The following is a 23,301-nucleotide window of genomic DNA, read 5'->3' as shown; positions in this document are numbered from 1 at the left end:
ATACACACTCTCGCCTTGTACTAAAGTACTCCCTTGCGGGGGTACTTACATGTTATTATTTTTCTGGTGACCTCCCCATATCCCTTTGCCAGCTACGTAACCTTTTGTGACACCCTGTATATGCAGAGTTCTGCAAACTACTGTTCTGCTTTTGAAACACCAAAAAAAAACAGGTCGTCTAACTAAAAGGTCACGTGACCAAAAAAAAATTATATGAAGAAGTGTTTTTTTCATGAATATAAAAAATTACGTAGGATAAAAGTTTTTCAGAGTGACGCCTGAGTAACGCCCTTTCGGCTAACTATACTTTTTTTATTACACGGGGGCAGAGTTTAATACAACACCCTGGAACTATTAAACTCTGATAATATTTTCGCGATTTTTTTACATTCTGATTTCATTTCCTGGCTTAGAAATAACATCAATAACATGCTGCACACGTAGGTTTCGGCATAGTATTAAACCCTTTTTGCAACAACCTGTATAAATATCGGCACGGGTACGACTTTATATATAATTAATTATTAAATATTAAAAATACTTTCAAATAAAAATAAATATTTTCGTATCACAAAACAATATTACTTACTTAGTATATTTTTAACAAAGTGGCATGTCTTCACTTTTATGTTTTCGAGTACTATGTTAAAATTTCATGTCATTGTCCGTAGAACGCCCCGCATACCTCAACCCCCCCTCACTAGATTTGACAGATTCTGATTTTCTTCCAGCTTTAGTGACAGCCTTAACACTTCTGTTTTTTATGTTAGTTAATATTACTAAATATTCATCATATAATCCGACTAATCTGAGCAACATCACATTTTAATTATTTTTAATAGTTATTTATTATAATACCCATCAGAATACCCCACATTATGTAGCCCTACAATAATAAGATCTTAGGTCTAGCCATGGCTATTATAGTGTCTTTTTTCTAGTAAGATTATTTACAGTAACCTTATTCATATATGTATTAGGCACATATTGTGTTGATTTGACCTTGGCCTCAGATAGTTTTATAGTTTGTTCAACTGTGTAAACGGCAGTAGGTTAAGGCATGTAGGAATCCTAAGAGGATACTTTTACGTGATTATAATCAGTAGGATGTTATTCTGCAAGGCATCTTCGTGGTTTACGTCAATTTAATGATCTCGGATACTAAACCTTTAGTAAAAATAATTATAATTATATCTAGATATCTAATTAAGTAAATAAAGTTTAAAAAACAAGTATTTCTTGAATCGTTTGTATGTTGTTTACGTTAGTTCTGATTGCACCGCTGCCGCTGATTGTGAAAGTATTTTTTTAATTATCAAAGGAATTTTGCAAACTCAGGCTTGGCGACCTTACACCAGTTATTTTTTAATAATTATTATTATCTACATTCACACACAGTGGCACTATAAAGTGTTGTAGGTACACCTCTGGATCCAGACAAACCAGTAAAATGGTTTTGTGGGTCATTATTTCATTGTACCTATTGTGGTTTTTATGATTAATAAACAACATTGAAACTGAACTGAAACTGAACATCGAGGTAAAGTAAGGTAAGTATAATGATAGTGGTTTTAGAGATTTAGTAAAAAAGACATATTTTTTTCTATCTCTTAAACCACTATCATCGTAATACTTACCTATCAGCTCCAGCTAATTTTGCGGTATAAATGAATCGCGTGATTAGGCACCTGTTACTATTCCAAGGTTGGGAACCTTGCAACTGTTGCAACAATATTCGCACCTTACATAATGTAATGCGGTCACGATTCACACCACGCTCATCTTTCACACTCTATCGGTATCGGAACACGACATGCATGGGGGTCAATTCTCCGTCACACGCCTTTGAAGTCACATGGGCATGTTATAAATTTTGCTATGAATTTTGATGCACACCTCGAAATGCGTGCGGTCAACCGCACGCATTTCGAGGCACGAATGTAGCATTGAGAGTTGAGAGACTTTGGTATCGATCTGTTTTCGGTGACATCGGCTGGATCAGTTCAACGAAATGTATGGAAGAAATAGACACACACTGAATCACTTCAGTCATTGGAACTTTTTTATTGCTCCTGAGTGTAGTCCCTGCGCTATGATTGTGCTCCCTAGGTCCTAGGCATTGTTGTCATAGGCAAAACTGTGGCAAAGTAAGTATAGAAAGGATTATTATTTAAAATAATATAGGTAAACAAAATGTGTAAAGAATCAAAGCCGCTAATTATAGTGATAAGTGGCTGTACAAACCTATAGCCGTACATAGCCGGTAAATGATTAGCATAGCGAAAGTTACGACCGACTAGCATTAGTCATAGGGATGGCCACGGGCAGCGGCGAAAAGCGAATTTAAAACTCAATCTAGTACCTAAAGTAGGTAGGTCTGTAATATTTTTGCTAAAATATTTTTTCATGTTAATGTGAAAAGCGTAGCGCTCCATCCCTCTGTACCTTAGATAGGTAGTGGATGGGTGAGGATGGCCGAGAATAGAGTGTTGTAGAGGTGTGATAAGACGATTACATTCAAGAATTTTATTTTATGTACAGAAATGAAAATGTTGCAAACATTGTATAGTAAGAAAGCAAAGCGAAACTCGGGAGGGTCAATTCTATTCTATTATATTCTGAGAGGGGGCGAAGTTCCTGTACGTGGCTCTCTCGAGTGGAACCTTTGTACATATCAGCCTCAGCCAGCCTAGCTCCCTCTAACCGCCTAACTCGGGAGGGTCATCCCTGAACAACTTATGTAGGATTTATAATATTTCAATGATATTTCAGAACGAATTATAGAATTATTACTTGTCTATGATGTTAACTTTTTAATGATGCTCTCTTCGAAAATGGCGTTTAGCACGAAATGTTGTTCTATCGATCTTGGGTGTAAATAAATTAAATAACGATTGTTCAAGTGCACCTGCGGTTTCATTTTCATCCCACAACTTTTGGGGGCACGTCCGGGATGAGAATAAGCCAAAGGTGCTGAAGATGGTGTAAATAGTTGTAAATACGGGTCCGTGTTGGTGAAGAATTTTTCACACGGCAAAGATGGCGGCGCGCATAAGGCGAAATTATGGTGAAAATTCAAAATTAATAAAGGTGAAATAAATTAAGGTGAACCAATATAAATAAATAAGGTGATAATGATGTGAATACGGTGAAGATAAAAAAAGGGGTGAAAAATTACTAAGACGACATTATGATGACGGCGGCCCTACCCTCGTTGGTCAGCATTGAGGCGACAATCCCACCGTTCTCAGGAGCAGACCCGACGTACCCGGCGGCAAGGTGGGTCGAGGAGATCAGTGACAATGCAGAGATATTCGGGTGGTCACCTTCCCAAAAGCTTCTGATGGCGCGACGTGCTCTGACAGGTGTGGCAGGTCTGTGGCTCCGTACGGAGAATACATTTAAGACCTTCGAAGAACTGCAGCGGGCTCTGCTGGAGGAGTTTCCCTACGATGTCAACCCGAAGGTGATCCACGAGCTCATGACTAACCGCAAGAAGAAGCGTGACGAGAGCTGTTATGAGTACATGCTGGTGATGAAGGAGCTGGGGAAGCGCGGTGGATTTGAAGACTATGTGGCCATCCAATATATAGTTGATGGTATCGAAGACTGCGTGATACACAAGGTCATGCTATATGGTGTCACTACATATCCCGACCTGAAGGAAAAGCTGAAAATTTACGAATATATGAAAAGAAAGATGGAGATGAGTGCACGAACGAGAAGAGAAAGCCAGGCTAGATGGTGCAGCTGCACAGGAGGCGAACGACCGATAGACGACGTGTCGGTAAAGCAGGACCCTGAACAGCAACAGAGCAGCGGATGCGGAGACAAGTCGGTGGTGTCGATAAAACAGCACTCGAGTATGTTCGAGTACGAAGTCAGGATGGACGAGGCCAACAAACGGAGTAATGATTATTCGAAGGAAAAGAAAGTGACAGCCATAAAGACGAAGGAGAACCAAACGATAGCCATAGAAAAAAAGGCGAACGAAGTGACATCCACGAAACGTCAACGTAAACCGGAAGTTGTAAATGTTTTAGAAAATAAAAAGGAGGAACTTTGCAAGGAGGCGCCAATCGAGCGCATATGTATTAAGGAGGAAAATATTCGTAAACAAAAAGTTGAAAAGGTGGTTGGAAAAGAGAGTTGTCCAGGTGAATTTGCTAAGATGAAGGATGGCACAAAAAGGAGATATTATATTGATAATAAGAAGGCGTTTAAAAGAAGATGTGTAGAAAAAGATACACAGTACCAATATGAGAATGAAATATGTTACAAAATAAATAAGGAGAAAACTATGGAGAACGAAATCGTGAAGAGGGTATACAAGGATGGTAATTTCTCTGAAAGGATTATAAAAGAAGAAAGGAAGAAAGATTACCATGTACTACGCTGAGTACATGAAGCCATTGCCTAGATGGGACACTGAGGAATGTGTAGGTGATTTTTATAAGGTTTTATTTGTGTGATGATGAATGAGTGACAAAGAATGAGTGTGTTTTTAATTGAATAGGCAGGGATAATTTTATGTTTTTTTTTTGTATGTTAAATGTACAGGATGATGTTTATTGTTTATTGATGCTTATTGTATATTGATGAAATGTTTACCTAAATATTCCATGGTTGTGTTAAGAATTTTGGTTCTGAAGTTTATATTGTGTTAATAATTAAGTGTAATTTTCTGAAAGTTGCAGATTTAATATTTTTATGTTACAGTTCAAAATGTTGTTTAAATGTAGATTCAGTAAAGATTTATGTTGATGGTTTTTTTTATATGTTTTTCATAGTCTGAGGGCAGACTATCTGCAGGATGGCCGAGCTGTAGGATTTATAATATTTCAATGATATTTCAGAACGAATTATAGAATTATTACTTGTCTATGATGTTAACTTTTTAATGATGCTCTCTTCGAAAATGGCGTTTAGCACGAAATGTTGTTCTATCGATCTTGGGTGTAAATAAATTAAATAACGATTGTTCAAGTGCACCTGCGGTTTCATTTTCATCCCACACTTATACTCTACGACTTCTGGAATATCGCGAACTTACTTAGTTTTCTTTTAATCCGTATAAATCGCTCTTCTCGTGTGCTCCTGGCTCCACCACTCTGTAAATATTAGTGGAGGACAACACTTTCTATCAGGAGACGTGTGTTAATTTACCGCTGGATACCGGTATTAATAATTATATATAGGTACTTATAAGTATAAATTAGATAAGTACTTATATATTATTTGTACCGATAAAAGCGGTGAACTGAGAATTGCAATATTGGCTTTATATCCAAAAAGCCTAGACGGATTCGCACTATTTTAATCTAACGTAACGTAACTATTGTACTAATAACCAACGTTAAAAACCCTCGTCATTGAACACTAAAGCTACGCTACCACAGACAGATGCACAGACACTGACATATTATACTTATAACACCCCTCTTTTTCAATAATCTATAATTTCTATGGACCATCAGCAAGATAGTTGTAACTTGGATGTGTGAAGTCCAAGTTTAAGATGAGCAGGTTGTTTCACCATGTTACTTCACTGCATTATACCTAGTATACTTTCTTCATGGAATATTTTCGAGCCTGGCCTAGAATAACCAGACGTTCCTTTCATACAATACGCAAGTATTGTTACAGATACATACATACCTACATATAGATATAATGGATACGGATAGTGACATCATTTACGAGTATTTGTTGGTATTGTGTGTGCGATGCGTGAACATGTGTACAAATATGTATTTATTTATTTTATGTATTGATTGTTAGACTCATCGGATTGTCTTTGGCGCCCTGACTAGGTTATTCATTGGTAGAAAGCACCGAACGGTGTCTCGTATAATAAATAAAATACTTACACAATTAACATAGCACCCCTATTTTTACGTCTGAGGTTAAAGGTTAGTGAGTTGTAGAGTTTAAATGTTACGTATGGTCTTCAGAGAATAGATAACGGGTAGGAAACTATGTAAGTAAGTCATATTTTCTAATCTACACGAGGGAATTTTCGGAACATTATACTTATACCTAATTATATACCCACCTCTTACATAAGTCAGTAGGTATATTTCAAGTTGAGAAGGACCGTTCCAGTAGTCTGTACCGCATCGGCTCTGCTGCTACCATTTTAAGGCGTAACGAAATAATAAATTAGCATAATAAACAAAAAATCGTGTCTAGAATCTAGACCAGCCCCACAATAGGCGCAGACTGTGCCACATGAAACCGAGACCTTATTCGCAACGTCAATGGGTACCAACCGTTTCAACACATCTTGTAAAGACAAAATAATTTTGATGATTTTTTTTTTATTATTGGCGAAGGGGGACTTTTTTAAAAAAAACCTGTTAATAACTGACATCCTAACTTATAAATACCCATGGGCATTGACATTGCATCCGTGTTCGAAGCAATGTCAAGCTAGCTTCAGTGATCATTTAAGTTAAGCAACACACATGGCACGGTCACTCTTTGGATCGGTGACCGATTCAAGTGGTGGTTTTCTGGACACTTCCGTGCTTCGGGCATCGGATAGAATGTTAATGGGACGTTGCTGTTTCGGCAACCGTTATATTATTATATACCTCTAGATGTTGAATTTTCAGAACTAAGTAAGTACCTACTGCAGAAGATAAGTTTTTAGTATGATTAGTTGTGTGAACTCTATTTCAGCTTGAAATGCTATTTTAGCAACACGCTTTATAATTACAATTAAAAATGTAAGTAAAACGTTTTTAGTCTTCCTATAATATTATCGGTCGTATTTACATATAATTTAAGTATGTATAGTCATAGTCAAGTATTAAAACCGGCAAGGAACCGCATCTTACTAGATATGACAGGTGGAAGTTGCTGGTAATCATATCCGTTGTGGTTATATGATTAAGTACATGTAGATAAGTATAGGTACTTGCACCGTATGTATTGTAGAAAAAAAAATATTTATGTAATTTTTAATAGAATATTTGTTGATAGAAAGTAAAGAGACAGCCAGTAGACGACCTGAAGATGTTAACTACTAAGAGTTGCCAACACTTAACACATACCTTTGTTTTAAGGGCAAGGTTTCATAAGGGAAAATACCTAAGTAAGTTATGTTTATGCTATTACTTTATAGAACTGGCTGATCATGTAGTGGAACGAGGTCCGTATTGTTGGCACGTGCCGCCGCGTGCGGGAGCGGCTCTCAAACAATACAGCTACGGGAAAAACTTCAAGTTTACACTGCCCAAACATTAGATATAAAATCTATGGTCCTATCTATACAGAAGGAATATTCGCTGATAAGCGCTTATAAGCGCTGCTGCTGGTTTGAAAATACATAGTATGAAACTGACAGATCCGTGGAGGTACTTAACTATTTTTAGAAAGCTATCTTTCTGTATAGGGCTTTAGGTTTTATTTAAATAGCTTCCCCAACATCCATAGCCACATAATTGTTCACGTGATATTTTACCATGGGGAGTAGATATTTTTCACCAATTTTCAAAAAGTCCTACAGTGAAACTATTAATTCATGAAATTAATGTTTGAGGAACTAAAATTTTCAGGAGCCTGGCACCATTAGAAAAGAAACATAAAAGTCATAACAATTGTTTATGGCAGTTCAATTTTCTTATTAATTATTAGGATAATCTAGATAAAAACAACTATTTACGCTTGTTTGCAATTAGGAAGAAGAAGAAAAATATTCGTAGTCAAGCTAGGAAAGTTATTCATCGAGTTTATATACAATGTTTAGCGGAACATGAAGCTGGACACATTTTGTCGAATTTGGAGGATGTTTACGCTCGTACAGCATCTATGACGGGTATGTAACATTGTACAAATTGTAATAATTCATATTTTATTAGTGCCAACGCTCCATTTATCAATAAACCTAGGTTTAGAGCCCAAGTCGAACATTGTTTACATACCGCTGGTTGTAGGTTTGAGCTGGTTTAAATTGAGTCAAACCATAACATTTTGATACTTGAAGTTATATTTTTGTTTACCTACAAAATTCTCATTCTGTAACTGTCTTTTTCTTAACTTAAGGGTTGTTTCAAATAAGCATTTTTTATTATATTTTATAGGAGTATCGGACAGTACCGTCTGGCATATTGCAAAAGAGGGCTCTATAATGGAATATTTCTAACTCCTGGAAGAAACAGAACAGGCCGTCTAAAAAGAGAAATTGATGATTTTACTATGTGTGCCCTTCGTCAACAAATCCGGATATTTTATACAGTTGTAATAACGTTATCTAAATAAATATTTATTGGTTTCACTATTAGCCTTCATATTAATACCTTCTAGCTTGAATAATTTGCATTTTTGTGGATGGTAAGTTGTTTTTAAATACAGAAATAAGGTAGGTAGTCACAGGCAAAATTTCAAGTATCAAAGTCAGTTTTGTTTCGCTATATAGGGTTGCTACATGAAAGATAGCTGCGCCCTCATTTAATTTCAGGACTTTATAGTTTCACTGTAGATTCAAACATGTAGAATGGCGCGTGGCGTGCTAAGTCACCCCTTTTCGGCATAGAATACAACTTTTGCAACATCTCGTTTATGAGGGGGAAAAATTGCCAGATCGTATAATAAGTAGGGGTTTTCGAAACAGGGGCAAACCTCCATATAGGAAGTGAAATGAAACACTACACTTAGCAAACCTCCTGAAACATATCGGTATAACACAGAGTGGCAACGAATTCACAGTTTCAATAGTAAGTTTGTGCACCTCTGTGCGCCCACCCCGTCCCGGGTGTCGCGTGACGTCACGGCGTGGGCGCTAATGGCTCATCATCCACTTGTGCAGCGGGACGACGGGAACATTCGATCTGGAATTATCCACCGGCCAACTGCACTCTGCCCACCAGGAAGACAGTAACCGCTCGCCCTTCGACAACAAATTAGTTGGAAAATGGTCATAATTGCAGTACAGCGCTACATCGACCGCCGACTATAAGGCGTGTGGCTAAATTATCGATCCAGGCAATATTCGGGGAGTCCATGGGAACATGGTTGCCAGTAGGGTACATATTGAATGTCAAGAATAGGGGAAGGTCTTGCTTAAATAAAGAGTCCCAAAGTAAGGGAAGGTTTCGTTTACACCTGAAATTCGCGAAATTGCGTTGCTGCTGTTATACAGGATGTTGCAAAAAGGGTATACTAAAGCGAAAGCTACATGTGCAGCATGGAGGTATATCTAAGCCCGAAAATGAAATAAAAATTTCATAATTCGCGAAAAAAATAGAAAATGTGGTGTATGCTGCCCCCATATCGGTACAAATATTCAAATTCAAAATTCAATTCTTCATAGGATGAGAGAGTAGGACACAAGCGAAAGAAAGTATCTGAAGCATCTGCCCAAATATGATAGCTCATACAATGTTCATTACTATGAAGAGCCGAAAAGGTATTTGTTATTATTCCACAACACGTTCCATCTCTATCAGTTCATTTATAAACAAAACATTCTACTAAAAGGCATTCGTTTTCTATTGTTCTCAGATTTGGAGAAAGTGAATTGAGACTTGCATTTTAATGCTTGTTTAATTTAGGAAATAAATTCGTAAGCACATAGTGATCTTGGTATTTATACGTTCTATGTCACGTATCGTGTACGTACGGGATTGCCAATGCCATGTTTGATTGTGTTTAGTAAACATTCGGTAAAATGATACGGGCTTGTAAATAAACCTGGTTTAATATTGGCATAGCTGTTTTTTCTTTGTCTTCTTGACGTTCCGGAATCATTACGGAAGTGGGCAAAAATACAACGTTTGAGAATCATCGGGTAATGAAAGGGTTTGATGATTGATACAACAAAATGGGTCTGTTACTAAGCACTCTCCGAAACTTCATATTTCGTCAAAGAGTTACTATCCCTTCTCCACTCTATCTTACAAAAAACGAATGTTCGGCTAACGGTAATGCTGGTAGTTAGGGTAATAACGGGGCTCTATCTAGTGGTATTATACATGAAATTTGCTGGACAGCTCTTTTCGTTTGTTTTCACAAGCAAGAGCAATCCCCTCTAATAGTCGATCACGTCCAATCCAAGCCAGCATGTCTGTCTCACATTTGCCTATCCAGGCGTGGTAATTACTTGTCAAGCAAATGATACTGCACGTTCCGCGTGGCTGCCTGGTCGGTGGTCACGACGTGATGCTGTATTGACGTGCATTGACGCACAGACAAGACCAATTTCACACATTTCGCTATATTCTTGAAATCTTAGATAAAGCCTAATACGGTAAAAAATTGCAACAACAGACTGTAAGAATTGCTAGCTATAGGTACTCGTTATAGCCGTAATCGACTGGTTGGCGGCACAAAAACGGACCTTCTACTGGCAAATCCCTTTTCTCGAGCGTTTCCCGTAAACCATTATGTCAATTTATCGATGTTCTCTGGACCGTGCTAACTCAGACCGCTTCTTCATAAGTAATAATTTAGTAAAGTGGTAAATATCACATCTACACAGACAGGCTACAGGAACAGCGCAGATAACTGAATAGTTGCCTACCGTAGCATCTGGCTAGACCGACGGCTTTAGACAGATACCTAGCTGTCCATATCTATGAGTAGCCATAGTACATAGCTGGATGAGGAAAACCAAGAACTAAGTATACATTACGCTCCTTGTGGAAACCTGGACACAATTTCACAGAGCAAACAACAGACGATTGTCAAACTGGCTGATGATGATGATGTAGAGGTAGAGCAGTAAAAAAGGCTTAAAACAATAGATCTATGATGAAGGAAGAAGCAGTCGAATAACTGCCTTGGCGCGTGCGACGGGGACAAAAACTAATTAGCCTTTCCAATCTCCACCTCAGGAAATGGACGCCCGAGGAAAAAACTGTGTTCAGTTGTCAAATAGGTATCAATAGATGTGACTATGCCAGAATCTGTATCTCGGTATTAAGATTTCTTACATGTTAATAACCTTTCTTCTTATACAAATAAACTTTGCTTCTACTACCAGCGATCCGATCATAAGGCTACCAAGCCTTTTCAAACTGCTACGCGGTGCCTTTTGAAAAATAACAATTTTACAGTGAGTTAAGTACGAGTAGATATACCTAACATTAGACTTGTTATGTGATTATGATTGTGCATATTTTCCATCAGTAATTTCAATACTTACGTAGGTACTTATACTAGCGACCTACCTATTAAGTATGTTTTTTCTATGTACATCACACATAATGTTATGTGTAAGTACGTAATATGGTATTTACTGCGTCACTGTGAAATTACATTTGATTTTATATACTTAGTCACTATTATACTATTTTCAGGATAAATACAAATAGGTACTTATTCATTTCCATAGAGCAGTTCTTTGTGGCCACACTGACTGAAATATTATGTACTTAAGTATATGCGGTGTAGAATTTTTTAGTGACGATCCTGCTGGCAAAACAGTTTACTATACACAACACACGATCAACTTTCAGCATCGCTGCATCTCTATTCCATACTAAAGATAAACCTTCAAAAAGTATTTAAGATTTTTTTCCCAAAGAAAGCAACACTTTGAAAAATATGTAAAGACACCTCTATACCTAACTATTAAAGTACCTAATATATTTTCTTACATAGTCTAGAAGTACGTTAAATCGACCGATTAGGTTCAATCCGTGAGCAATTCACTGTATAATTGTAACGAATCGAACCGAAGATAAGTAATTTATTATTCAATTATTCTATAAGTGTCTGTAGATAATAAGATAATTTAAACTGAATTAGTTTAAGTACTTACTTCAATTTCAAATAAAAATATAAAATTATAACCTTAACAACAGTAACTAATCCCTACCTAGTATTTATATTAGGTTAACAAAATTTTTCTTAATTTATTATTTCTTACTTCTTGTGTAACTATGTACCTATATTTTATTTTAATTCAGATGTGATATGTGCTGATTAACTACATACATAATATGTGTTTTATGGTGACCTGAGTAAAATGTGCCAGATAACATTACATACTTCTTCTAGGCGATACTTTTAAACAATACACTCATATACAAGGACTACCGAATATCCGTTTCAGGTGTAAAAGGTTTAAAGTCGGTCATTGCTAAATATTTGCATAACTTTAACCTTACAAAATCAAATGGTCTTACAAAATTTATGAATGGAGGAGAAAGAAAGTGGGACTCCATCTGTCATCACGAGAGACAGTGAGACTCATGAAGTTCTAGATTTATTAGGAATATTTTAAACCCACTACCAAAACTGGTTGGTGCTATACGTTTGTGTGTCATCAGGACTAATCAGGAGCGGTGATATTCGTCCCGACTCCCGAAGTACCCACGCACCATTTATTTTTGATTGTAGGTAGAAGAAAGTGGGACTCCATCTGTCATCACGAGAGACAGTGAGACTCATGAAGTTCTAGATTTATTAGGAATATTTTAAACCCACTACCAAAACTGGTTGGTGCTATACGTTTGTGTGTCATCAGGACTAATCAGGAGCGGTGATATTCGTCCCGACTCCCGAAGTACCCACGCACCATTTATTTTTGATTGTAGGTAGAACATCTGTCTGTAAATATTTTGTAATAAAAAAACGTTTATTCCTGGTTGTTGTTTTGCATCCATAAGTAGTGCAAGATAAGAATCGTCGCTCGCCTATCAAACATCTGTCAGATCCATACAAGTTACGTCAGTTTTGTCAAACGAGCGACGCTGCCTGCATAAAGATTTGGTGGTGGTAGCGCACTGTACCCTGCAATGGGTTGATAATAGTTGACATAGACTGAAGAAGATGATGATGATGGTTTTCGTTTTCATAAAACGATTAGAATATACTTTTTAAAGGTTCATCTCATCACTCATAACCTGATTATTTATTTAATAAGTACCGACACAGTATTTATAACTAATTGATTTTAGATTTAGCAGACACTTTGGAGACCATAAAGAATTCATTATAATAAAATTAAAGATGTATCGTAGTTTCACAGATCATTAGCCAAGAAACTTACCAAACTACCTACTTACTTTTACACAAATAGTTTTTTTAGGTATCTAAATGACATAATTAATCGCAAAAACTATCGTGTACCTACAGACAGTGTGGTTTTGTAACTATATACCAGACATGGTATTATACAGCATATCCCTGGTTAAACTACATATCCGAAATTTAGTAGCACAACTCATCATTCTGATCAACTTTTGTAAGAACGACTTTCGGATTTTTTGTAAAAAAACTACCCATAGTAAAGTTACGTGGACAATAAAATTGCGATTTTTTAAAAGTGTTAGTAAAAAAGTAGTTTAGAATGACGAGTCGTGTTCTTTTGGATGTGCACTTTATACTAGACTGAGTAAATTCGACACCCTGTATTTATTTAGCAATTGCTACTAAAAGACACTTCTAGAAAAGACTAGGTAGAATTGTTTGTCTGAGAGGGGTTGGAATGCCCCAGACTGTAGCTGAAAAGTAAGTAAGTAAAGTCATTAAATTCTAACTAAAGCACCGACAAACCTAATAGATGAGGTCTATGTACGAGTATTTCACAGTATTACCTACCTTAAAAATACAGATTAGTATTCTACGAAACCCACACCCACCTTTTCGTTTAAAACCGAAACCCAAAACTAATTGCAATTTCGTGTCGGTACTACTTTTTCTGCTATGATGAAACTGTCATGCTAATGCGCCTAAATATATACTTAGGTAGATATTTATCGAAACATACATAATTATGTACGAAGTACTTCAATGTAGATACTCACTAGAATACGGTGTGCCACAGGTGGTCCCATGGCAGGCTGGGCAGGAGTCCTTGCCATTGAGCTGGTCCAGCCCTAGTCCATGGCCCAGCCCTGGTTCATGGTCCAGGCGTGGTCCATGGTCCAGTCGTGGGCCATGGCCCAACGCGTGCCCGGACCGCGGACACAGCTTGCAGCCCCCATTGTACTTCTCACACAGACAAACACTGTCCAAAGATTCCACCTTGAGTTCGTTGAGTCCAAACTTATCACATTGTTCCTTGGCGAGGGACGCGGCGAGGTTGTCAGTCTGTTGGAGGAACTCACAGGAGTGCGGGCAGAAGTGGCACTTATTCACGGCTTCCAGGTTCCTATTAGCTTGGTTCCCGTGGTCGTTTTGGTTGGAGTCAAGAGGGATGTGGCAGTCTCGGCGCCCGTCAGACCCGGCCATGTAGGCTGTCAGAGTCACCTCGGAGGAAGACCGCGCCGTATTGTTCAACTTGTATTTGGTCATTTTGCTGAATTAAAAGTAGCCGTTGAAAGGTGAAGCGCGAGACATGTTGGCGTAACGTAAGAAATGTTTGTGGAAAGTATTTGTTTACGATGTCATACTGTCGCGCCACTGTTTACTACGGTCGGAGTTTGTTTTTGCAACGGTACTCGCGTTTGTTTTTTTTCGCGCGCGTGTGTCTCGGCCGCTCGCGACTCACTGAGTGCTGGTTCGAGTGAACTGAACAATAGGATGCGCCATGCCATGTTGCCAATGCCATCACTTCCACATTTCCAGTTCCAATCTTCTCTGAATGACGCATCGTTGAGGGTGCACACGTGCCCACGGGTGAGGGGCGTGAGGGTTGCTAAATACACAGGCGTTGCATAAATAAATTTAGTTACCTACATAACAATACTTTTTTGGCAAAACGTATGTCTCAATGAGATTCTACTTTATTTAAGACTATCCTAATCCTAACTGATATTATAAATGCGAAAGTAACTGTGTCTGTCTGTTACTCTTTCACGCCAAAACTGCTGAACAGATTTAAGTACATGAAAGTCTAGACCCAGAGAAAGAACATTATCTACTTTTTATCCCGCAATTCCCACGGGAAAACTTTTTAAGGCGAAGGGAAGCTCGCGGGAATGGCTAGTAACAAAAATAAACATAGTTAAAATATATAATCATTATTAAGTAATAAAAAATAAATATCAAAATAGATTTTTTATTATGAAAATGAAAAATGTTATCGAAAAATATAATAAAAAGAGCCGCCCGAACAGGGACTTGAACCCTGGACCCTTGGATTAAAAGTCCAATGCTCTACCGACTGAGCTATCCGGGCTATGAAATCTGTTGCGAAACTTTGCTTCAAGTATTAAGAAGGCGTAATTCTGTATAAATTTTATTAGAGAATAGCTAAAATAGACAAAATTTTGGTATAAAAAAACATGCGATTTCGACACTATTAATAATAATTTATTAGTGTCGGTTATGGAGTATCAAGAGGTAAGTACACCCGACCCGAGGCCGCATATTATTCGTGACGTGAGGTGGTGTTCTCCGGATTGTTTTTTTTTTCTTTTTTTAAACACAATAGTTATTTTAAAACAATAATGCCGCGCTATTTAATATTGCCCTACTATACTTTATTAAATACTAAATTTTAGTTGGTTCTTATTTGTAATTCTATTCGCTAATAGATGGCGCTAGTGTCTGTACAGTACGGGCATCATTGCTAGGCATTTAAAATAACACAATCTTTTTACAAATGACAATGGGCGTTTTGGGACCTATGTCCAATAAAGACGAGACATACATCGTTGAATAGCTCTTTTTCAAGTGAGCAAAAAAGTATTATGACGACAAATCCGTATAAGTTGTCCATTTTGAAATATATTCGTCGGAAGAAAGTATTTTTCTATGGCATTGCACTCTCTCTCCTGATGACAGTTAGGGCGTTATACACGTAAACACGTATTATTGAAATTGGAAAAAATACTTTCAACTGGTTTTATTTACTGAGATAATAAACAAATATAATATTATATGAAATATGATCATTTTGTTATAAAAATTAAAAATGAATGTGAAAAACTAACAAAAAGATTAAAATTACAGAAATAAAATATAAAAACTTTCAAGGTACGATTATTCTAATTGGACAGTAAATCAAGACTAGCTTGTAACGTTTCGCCCTACCGCCTGCCTACTTAACTCCTACCTATCTAATGGATTTACTAAAAAGATATTTGAAACTACAAAACACCCAACAAAACTAACCTGAGTGAAATAAGAGTGTAACAAATACTGCTTTGAATTGGCCATGAAACATCCAGTGAACCCCTACGTTGTGATGTAACCCATAAAACGAAAGATAGTGAATTAAATAAAACTATGACCTAGAACTGATTACATACTTCCTACCTGCCTATAATTTTTAACCTATATACTACAACCTTGATGTAGAACTTTTATTTGTATGATAACTACATATTTACAGGTAAGTACATAAGGATAATAATATAGATAATAATGTTTTTTGGTGTTGGTTAATAAGGGAAGCCCCTCCATACGCTTTGTAGGCCTTGATCACTACACCCGATTGAATCAATATATAAGACTCTAAAATAGATAAATAATAGCAAATATTCAATCGGAGCCCTCGTGGAACACAACCATTGACTTGGACATTCCTCCGACCAACTTATTAATCACTTCCCTTGCTCCTAACCTTATATATTTACATGTTTTATATTTATTTCATGTAAATAAATCAACATGAATACATGTTGTCAAAGCTAAAGGGGACAATTTTATTTATAAACATAAATTAACTGAAACTAGAATAGTTCAATAATTTACAGTATAGTAACTTTATTAAATCATGAATTTCATAATAGATAAGTATTGGAAAATATAATAATATGACTCTAATTTTGTAGCCAAGTGGGAAGTGATTTAGGTATTATTTTAAAAGATTAAATATATAATATGAAATAGTGAATATTCTTTGATCTTATTGGAATATAGGATAATTGTTATGAAATAGTGAATATTATATAATCTTATTCAAATATATTATAAATAGTTGTAATAAATATATCCTAGCTAACTTTATTCCTACTATATCCGTGCTATCTTTATTTACATTAGAATTTATTGATTTAACAAGGAAACAAACACTTCTATGGGTAAGAATTTACATAACTTTCTGAAAATATGCAAATTGGACAGGAATCTGATCTACCTTCAAGCCATTTGTATTTATTGAGCAATATAGGACCAGAAATGATTTAGTTTAAGTATCTAGAACCCTTATTTGTGATATCTTGACACTTATTAGAGTAAATTTCTCCGTCAATCAATTCTTTCCCTGCGCTGTTACTTGTTTTAAAACTCAAAGTCAAATAATCTTCTCTGCCATATAGATACTACAATAAGTCATCTTTGAAAAGTTTATTTAAGTATGTATCTACTTTATTCTTTGAATAATTACTATAGCATAGATTCTACAGAAGTATTTATTTACCTAATGAAAAATCAATAATTTGAACAAAGAACCATAGAACAAATTTGAAGGTAGGTTATTCTTTTTAATTGATAAGAATTTATTATTTTTGAAGGGAGATCTATTCTCAGGTTTTAGTTATTTGATAATCATCATCATCATCATCATCACCAGCCCGCATCTGCCCACCGCTGGGAATAAGCCTCAGATATTATTTAATTTACTTGTTTGTCCCTGTAGCAGTGGAGACGAGCGGAGTTTGGGGTGGCGAAGCTAAAGCCCTCATAAGGGATCTAGGCCGCCGTATTGCCTCGCGAGGACATGATCGTCGCTCCGGGTCGTACTTGGCTCAAAGGCTCTCTCTTGCTATTCAAAGAGGTAACGCTGCAAGCATTATGGGTACTTTTGGGCCAGGTATGACTCGTGGCGGATTATTAGATTAACTTAATTTTACTTTTTACTTTGACGAAGCATGTTACGCTGACGATGACGATGTTCTTTATAATATTTATTATTTATGATAAAGTAACTACTTTCCCCATCCTAACCATGAAGTTACCTGCCTATTTGTTGTGGGTAATGTGTAGGTTTTCTCTAGCTAGCTAAATACTGGATGAGCGCGGTAGTTAGTGTAAGTACCTATCTAATCCCTATATCAGTGTGATGGAAATTGCAGCCGTGGGTTAGCGTCCTTCAAGAAATAAAGTGTAGGTATAACTTCTCAATCATATACGAGAGACAAAAAGTAAATAGAAAGGTGACTTAGCTTCGCACACGGTGTTCCGCCTCGGCTCCACGCGCCTGGTCCTCAAGCTCCCACGGCACCGATCACTCCCTCCATCTGACCGTCTGCTCACCACGGCTGCTCACACAAAAGTGAAAAAGTGCCCACGCGCTGCTCGCTTACGTGGATATTATCGTCTACCCTCAACTCGCCGATATCAATATTAAGGCTCACCTACACTCAGAATAATTATCTTGATTATTCTGTGAATCGAAATCGGTACTACAAAGCTTGGCACGAAGTTAGCCGACACCCTGAATGATTTCATAGACTACTTTTTCAAAAATCCCACGGGAAAACCCTTCCAAAGCGCAACAAACCCCACGGAACATCCAGTCGTAGTTTAAATTCATTATTTGCGAAATCGTTAATGTTTCGGCATCGATGGAACATTACATTCAACCCCTTATATTTTTGTAGTATCGCAAGTATATTATAATTGAGATATGGAAAAAATATACACAATAATATACACCACCCTTTATTTTCGCAAATATCAAATTCATAGAATTTAAACGATGAAAAATTTGTAAAAGGAAATTCCGATCATCACCTCAATATGTCTGTGTGTGTGAGTGTAAAATGACTCAGATGATTAGCCAACAAGATCCCCAGAAATTATCAAAAATCAACGACCATCCCTATTATTATTTATTATTTACATAACTATTGATCGAATACTTAGTAGATTATTCATGCTCCAATAAACCGGGAACAAGGGGATACCCTGTCGATCAGAAGGATCCAATGCTAAATGAGAAACCACAGAACCTTAAATTTATTTTTAAGAATTTTATGGCATCTTTAGCACGCCCTCTTAGAGCACGAACTCTCCCACGCCCTATGTTTTCGACGATGCATCATCAATAGAAATTAATAAAGTTCAAGTCTCATTCTAACAATCCCCAGGAACAATGTCCACCAATCTCCGAGCTTGATGTAGAGTGTAGAAATATCAAGTATCATTTTACCAAAACTAGAAAGAGAATTATTATTGTGAACCATTATTGCATTCATGTTTACAACTGATTCACAACTTTTCAATCCCCCTCTAATCCAGCAAAATGACAAAATTTTGTGTTGAAAATAATTTTTTTTCTTTAAGTAAGTAAGTACATGTTGAGTATAGAATATTATGAAGATACTGTACATACAACAGTATAATTTGACTATGCTGTCCTATCCTAACACCAAAATCTTCATAAATATTCTCTTTTGTATAGTGTTGTGTCATTAAGGTGAAATCGGAATCTTTCCTTCAGTGCAGGAGAACAGCCATGATATTTTACTAAAGCCACTTTCACTTAACTATATGTTTGTAACTACGTATTATTTTTCCAATACTTAGATTCCTAGATATTCAATTCACCACAACTCTCATCCTCTTTCTCTGATTCACGCCACTCTAATAAACATCAAGGCCTTCTTCCTCCCCACTGATTAAATCAATAAAATATAATGTATCTAATTATTAATTTTATTTTCAATCATTTACCTACCTAAATTTAAAAGAAATGCATCTAGTTTATTTACACTTCGATCAGAATGTGTTTTTAGTGTAAAGTGTATTTGTTTTTCGTCATGATCAACTTTTGGTATGTAGATATTTTTCTAAGCAAATTGTTTCAAAGTAATTGTATTTTTTTTTTGTGTAAAGTGTAGTGTGTCGTGTGGAGTCTGTAAAAGGTACTTTGTAAAAACATCTATAGCCTGTATAGACGTCGATGTGTTAATGCGTGCATAGCTAACTTAAATAATAAATCGACTAAAGCGTTTGTACCACGTTTGTGCCCGAGTAGAACCGCCTTTCTTCGCCAATTTACTACAAAAGCAAGACTAAGAGTGTATGGTGTGTAAATTACTTGAACCAATTTGCACACTACTAACTGACGGTCCGATACCCATATTGCAGGCTCTGCCTAATTTAGGGTCGGATGGTCGTGTGTGAGATATCCCCACATATTATTAAGTTAGTAGTTTTAAAATGAAATTAACTATTTATTTATAAAAATCTTTTTTTTCTTTTAAGATTTTACTCAGTATTATTATTTTTAAATTTTTATTAAAATACTTATTACATAAGTAGCAATAATTCTTGTATCTACATTAGTTGATCATTTGGAAAATATTTGTGAAATAAAGGTAACTTTTGGAATAAATTTCTTTTTTAGCTAAATAAGTACCTATATAATAGGTAACTACTCAATCAAGTTTTACAGAAACAATATACCAAAGTTTCCCTTATAAATGTGTGTGTGTGTGTGTCTGAACGAAGTATGAATAAACCCTTCATTTCCCAGTTGTATTTGTCATGATTATAAATCGCACTCAATATCAAATAATTAAAACTTCATTCTTCATCATTCTTTAATCACCTATGTTAGACCCGGCCGGGTACCTTTAACATTCTTATCATTCAGACTTTAAAATGACCTCTAAAGTACTTTTCATCCTTCCACATTCTTTGCTCTTTCAGGTTTTCGAAACATTATAATCACGACATAATCCCCGGGAAATGGCTATGTAAATACCCTACCCTTTTGTTTTCTCTATAAAAGAAAATTATAGGTACTTATCAGATCAATTTTACCAAAATTGAAAGTTCCTACTCTCGCATGTAACAGATAAATCCACCCCAATATTCCATCGATACCAAAACATCAAAATACCGCCATCTAGTTTTTTTTCTCTACAACCTAATACACTATTTATTTTATCAAATATGTCTAACTACTACTTCTACTTCAACTATTTTCCTACCCTCTGTAACTACTTAAGTCGAAAATAATGTTACTTGGTAACTAAAAATATTTCTGAGATATTACAACTCTCCCTCACAACCCCTATTTGAAAAACACGGTGTCCATATCCTTTATTCTTTCCTATTCTAGGCTGTTTGTGTAAATGTTCCTTACCTGTCTAACTGTCAAATTTATAAAAAAAAACTAAACTGCCACTGTCAATGTCAACCTGACATAACCTTAACCCTTTTTTTTTTCGGCACTAAACAAAACAAAAGCATGCGTCGTTGTGTTCAACAACATCGATCGCACGAAGAAATCTAAAGTTTACCCGATTAAACTTACGAAACTCTAAAATAATGAGTGAATCTCACAGGTAAGTGTCATTATTCTTTCAAATACCCTGTATGCATGCTACTAAACTAAGTCCTCATGCCCAAATTATCGTGATTCAAAATAAACAACCTCTGAATTGTTAGTTATTTATACATACAATAGCTCTGTTTTACGGTTACTTGTGTTTATAATAGACCTATTGTTATAAAAATCTAACTCAATTAAATATCTCCCATACAGTTTTGAATGAATACTGACAAGACTAACCAACATATTTTAACTTATTGTCAACCCCTCACATTTTAAATAAGTATCCTAATCATTTGCTCTTCAACTCCTACATTTACGTTATTTTATTTGAATTATACCTATATCATTATTTGTTTTATTTCAGGACCAAACATAACAATGCAAAACCAACTACACTCTTTGTTGAACTAAAACCCATGATAAACCACTGATCAAACCATCCACTGTGACAAAACATTCACAATCCCTCACTAATTATATACCAAAGTTACTATTCTACAATAAGTAAGTACCTATTTCTTTTCTACATATGTTGTAATCCAATTTTAATTATACTACCCTGTACTTAGATTTTGTTAGATTGCTATGAAAATCATACCCCTGTAGATCCAATATTGATTACCATTCATAAAGCCATTCCCTAAATGTATTATCCTATTAGTCTACTTAAGTTATATTGAACTAAATAGTCATTTCCTGAATTTTTATAATTATGTAAATCATCACAATACTTAACTTTTCTAATTAAATTCTATTCTTCTTTTCAGGATATGACATACTTTGTGAATGCTGATGATGATGATGTTCTATATTTGACAACCAAACTCTGAGACTATATACTATGAAGTAAACATCCTGACTCAGATGAAGAAGTGTATTGCAACTGCGCTCAAAATAGGAACAACTAAACTACCCACATAGTTCTTAACTTACAAACAATATATTGATACTAAATGAGGTCCTAGCCTACTTCACCTGGTCTAACACTTTATCAACAACAGTAACTTGCTACACATTAATTGTTTTCTAAATTTATTGTTATATCTTATCGCTATCTTTTCATCATATATTTCTTTAAAAATTTTTTTTTCAAATGAGATTATTGTTATATTTTCTTTTCTTTATTAACTGTAATACATACTTGTATTTGTTTAGGAAAATGTCTGATAATATCTGCTACTAATTGGCTCTCTGAAATCTGATAATAAGACATTTGGGCTTTTCCGGTTACTCTAAGTTAGGATGTTAGCATAGATAGTGTTACAGTTCTATCCCAACTCCTATGATCTATGTTGTATAATATATTATCTACTCTTTCAAACATTCAAGTATAGTAATTTTAGAGCCTAGTTTTTAAGCACCTAGTCGATGACAAGCAAAGATCCGATCCAGAAGCACAATCAACCACATCAACAAACCAAAGAACCCGCACAACAAAACTCATACAATCAATACCAAACCGAACCAACCCAGCCAAAAGGATGATTAATAATTATAGACTAGTTGCTATAACTACCGATCCCCCCCCAACCAGGCCAGTCCAATCCAGCACCAACCATACAAGCCCCGCCACGCAAACTCCTCGATCCACCGATGCAGCCAACCGCACCCCCAGACCAAAATCCCCACCCCTCATCTACCTGGGCCAGAATGTCTATATCTATTTTAATCATTTCAGGTTGTTCATAAGGACTAAAATAAGCGCCGCGTTTTCGTTACATTAGTTTTTTTTTTTTTTTTTTTAATATAATTTTTGATTTTAATAAATTTTTTACTGCTTTTACCTTAAATAAAACCATATCATTATTTTACCTACAACCCCTATTCACTAATAATTCCCTAATCAGCTACATAATCAGAGAGAGACCGTTCATAATGATTCAGAGCAACACTAATATGACCTACCTACAGATAAATCAGTCTTTATACAACTATGTTTTATGTTATTCTCTTTAAAGGTAAATACCTACCTATTAAATTTTATAGATAATGTCCTAAATAAAAATCCATTATATTATCCAACCCCTGATGATGATGATGATTATATTCTCTAACTCCACTACAAGCATTGTGTTATACAAACCCTAATTTTTTGTAATTCTTTAACGAGCTACATAACATTACTACAACCCCTACTTATTAAGTAAATTTTAATAAATGGATTATTTTCA

General features: G+C 35.8%; 1 protein-coding gene, 1 long non-coding RNA gene and 1 other non-coding gene across 3 annotated transcripts in view; 1 reads left to right on the top strand and 2 right to left on the bottom strand.

The window, feature by feature from the left end:
* Positions 1–14,454, bottom strand: part of LOC105390289 — a 36,466-nt gene extending 22,012 nt beyond the window's left edge. Inside the window, exon 1 of the mRNA XM_048626864.1 lies at positions 13,758–14,454. Within this exon, the coding sequence (XP_048482821.1) occupies positions 13,758–14,247 (490 nt within the window). The 5' untranslated portion in view covers positions 14,248–14,454. The remainder of the gene's footprint in view (positions 1–13,757) is intronic.
* Positions 14,455–15,000: 546 nt separating this feature from the next.
* On the bottom strand, positions 15,001–15,073 carry Trnak-uuu. Its single transcript has one exon. It is a non-coding gene; the product is annotated as a tRNA-Lys (tRNA).
* A 5,590-nt stretch (positions 15,074–20,663) lies between these two features.
* On the top strand, positions 20,664–22,801 carry LOC119694722. Its single transcript, XR_007267252.1, has 3 exons — positions 20,664–21,140; positions 21,495–21,634; positions 21,898–22,801. It is a non-coding gene; the product is annotated as an uncharacterized LOC119694722 (long non-coding RNA).
* Positions 22,802–23,301: the final 500 nt, after the last annotated feature.

Source organism: Plutella xylostella, chromosome 17 (assembly GCF_932276165.1).
Source record: "Plutella xylostella chromosome 17, ilPluXylo3.1, whole genome shotgun sequence".
NCBI classification, from domain to species: Eukaryota; Metazoa; Arthropoda; class Insecta; order Lepidoptera; family Plutellidae; genus Plutella; species Plutella xylostella.
The sequence above is the reverse complement of the archived record's forward strand: the minus strand, read 5'-3'. Positions and strand labels throughout refer to the sequence as shown.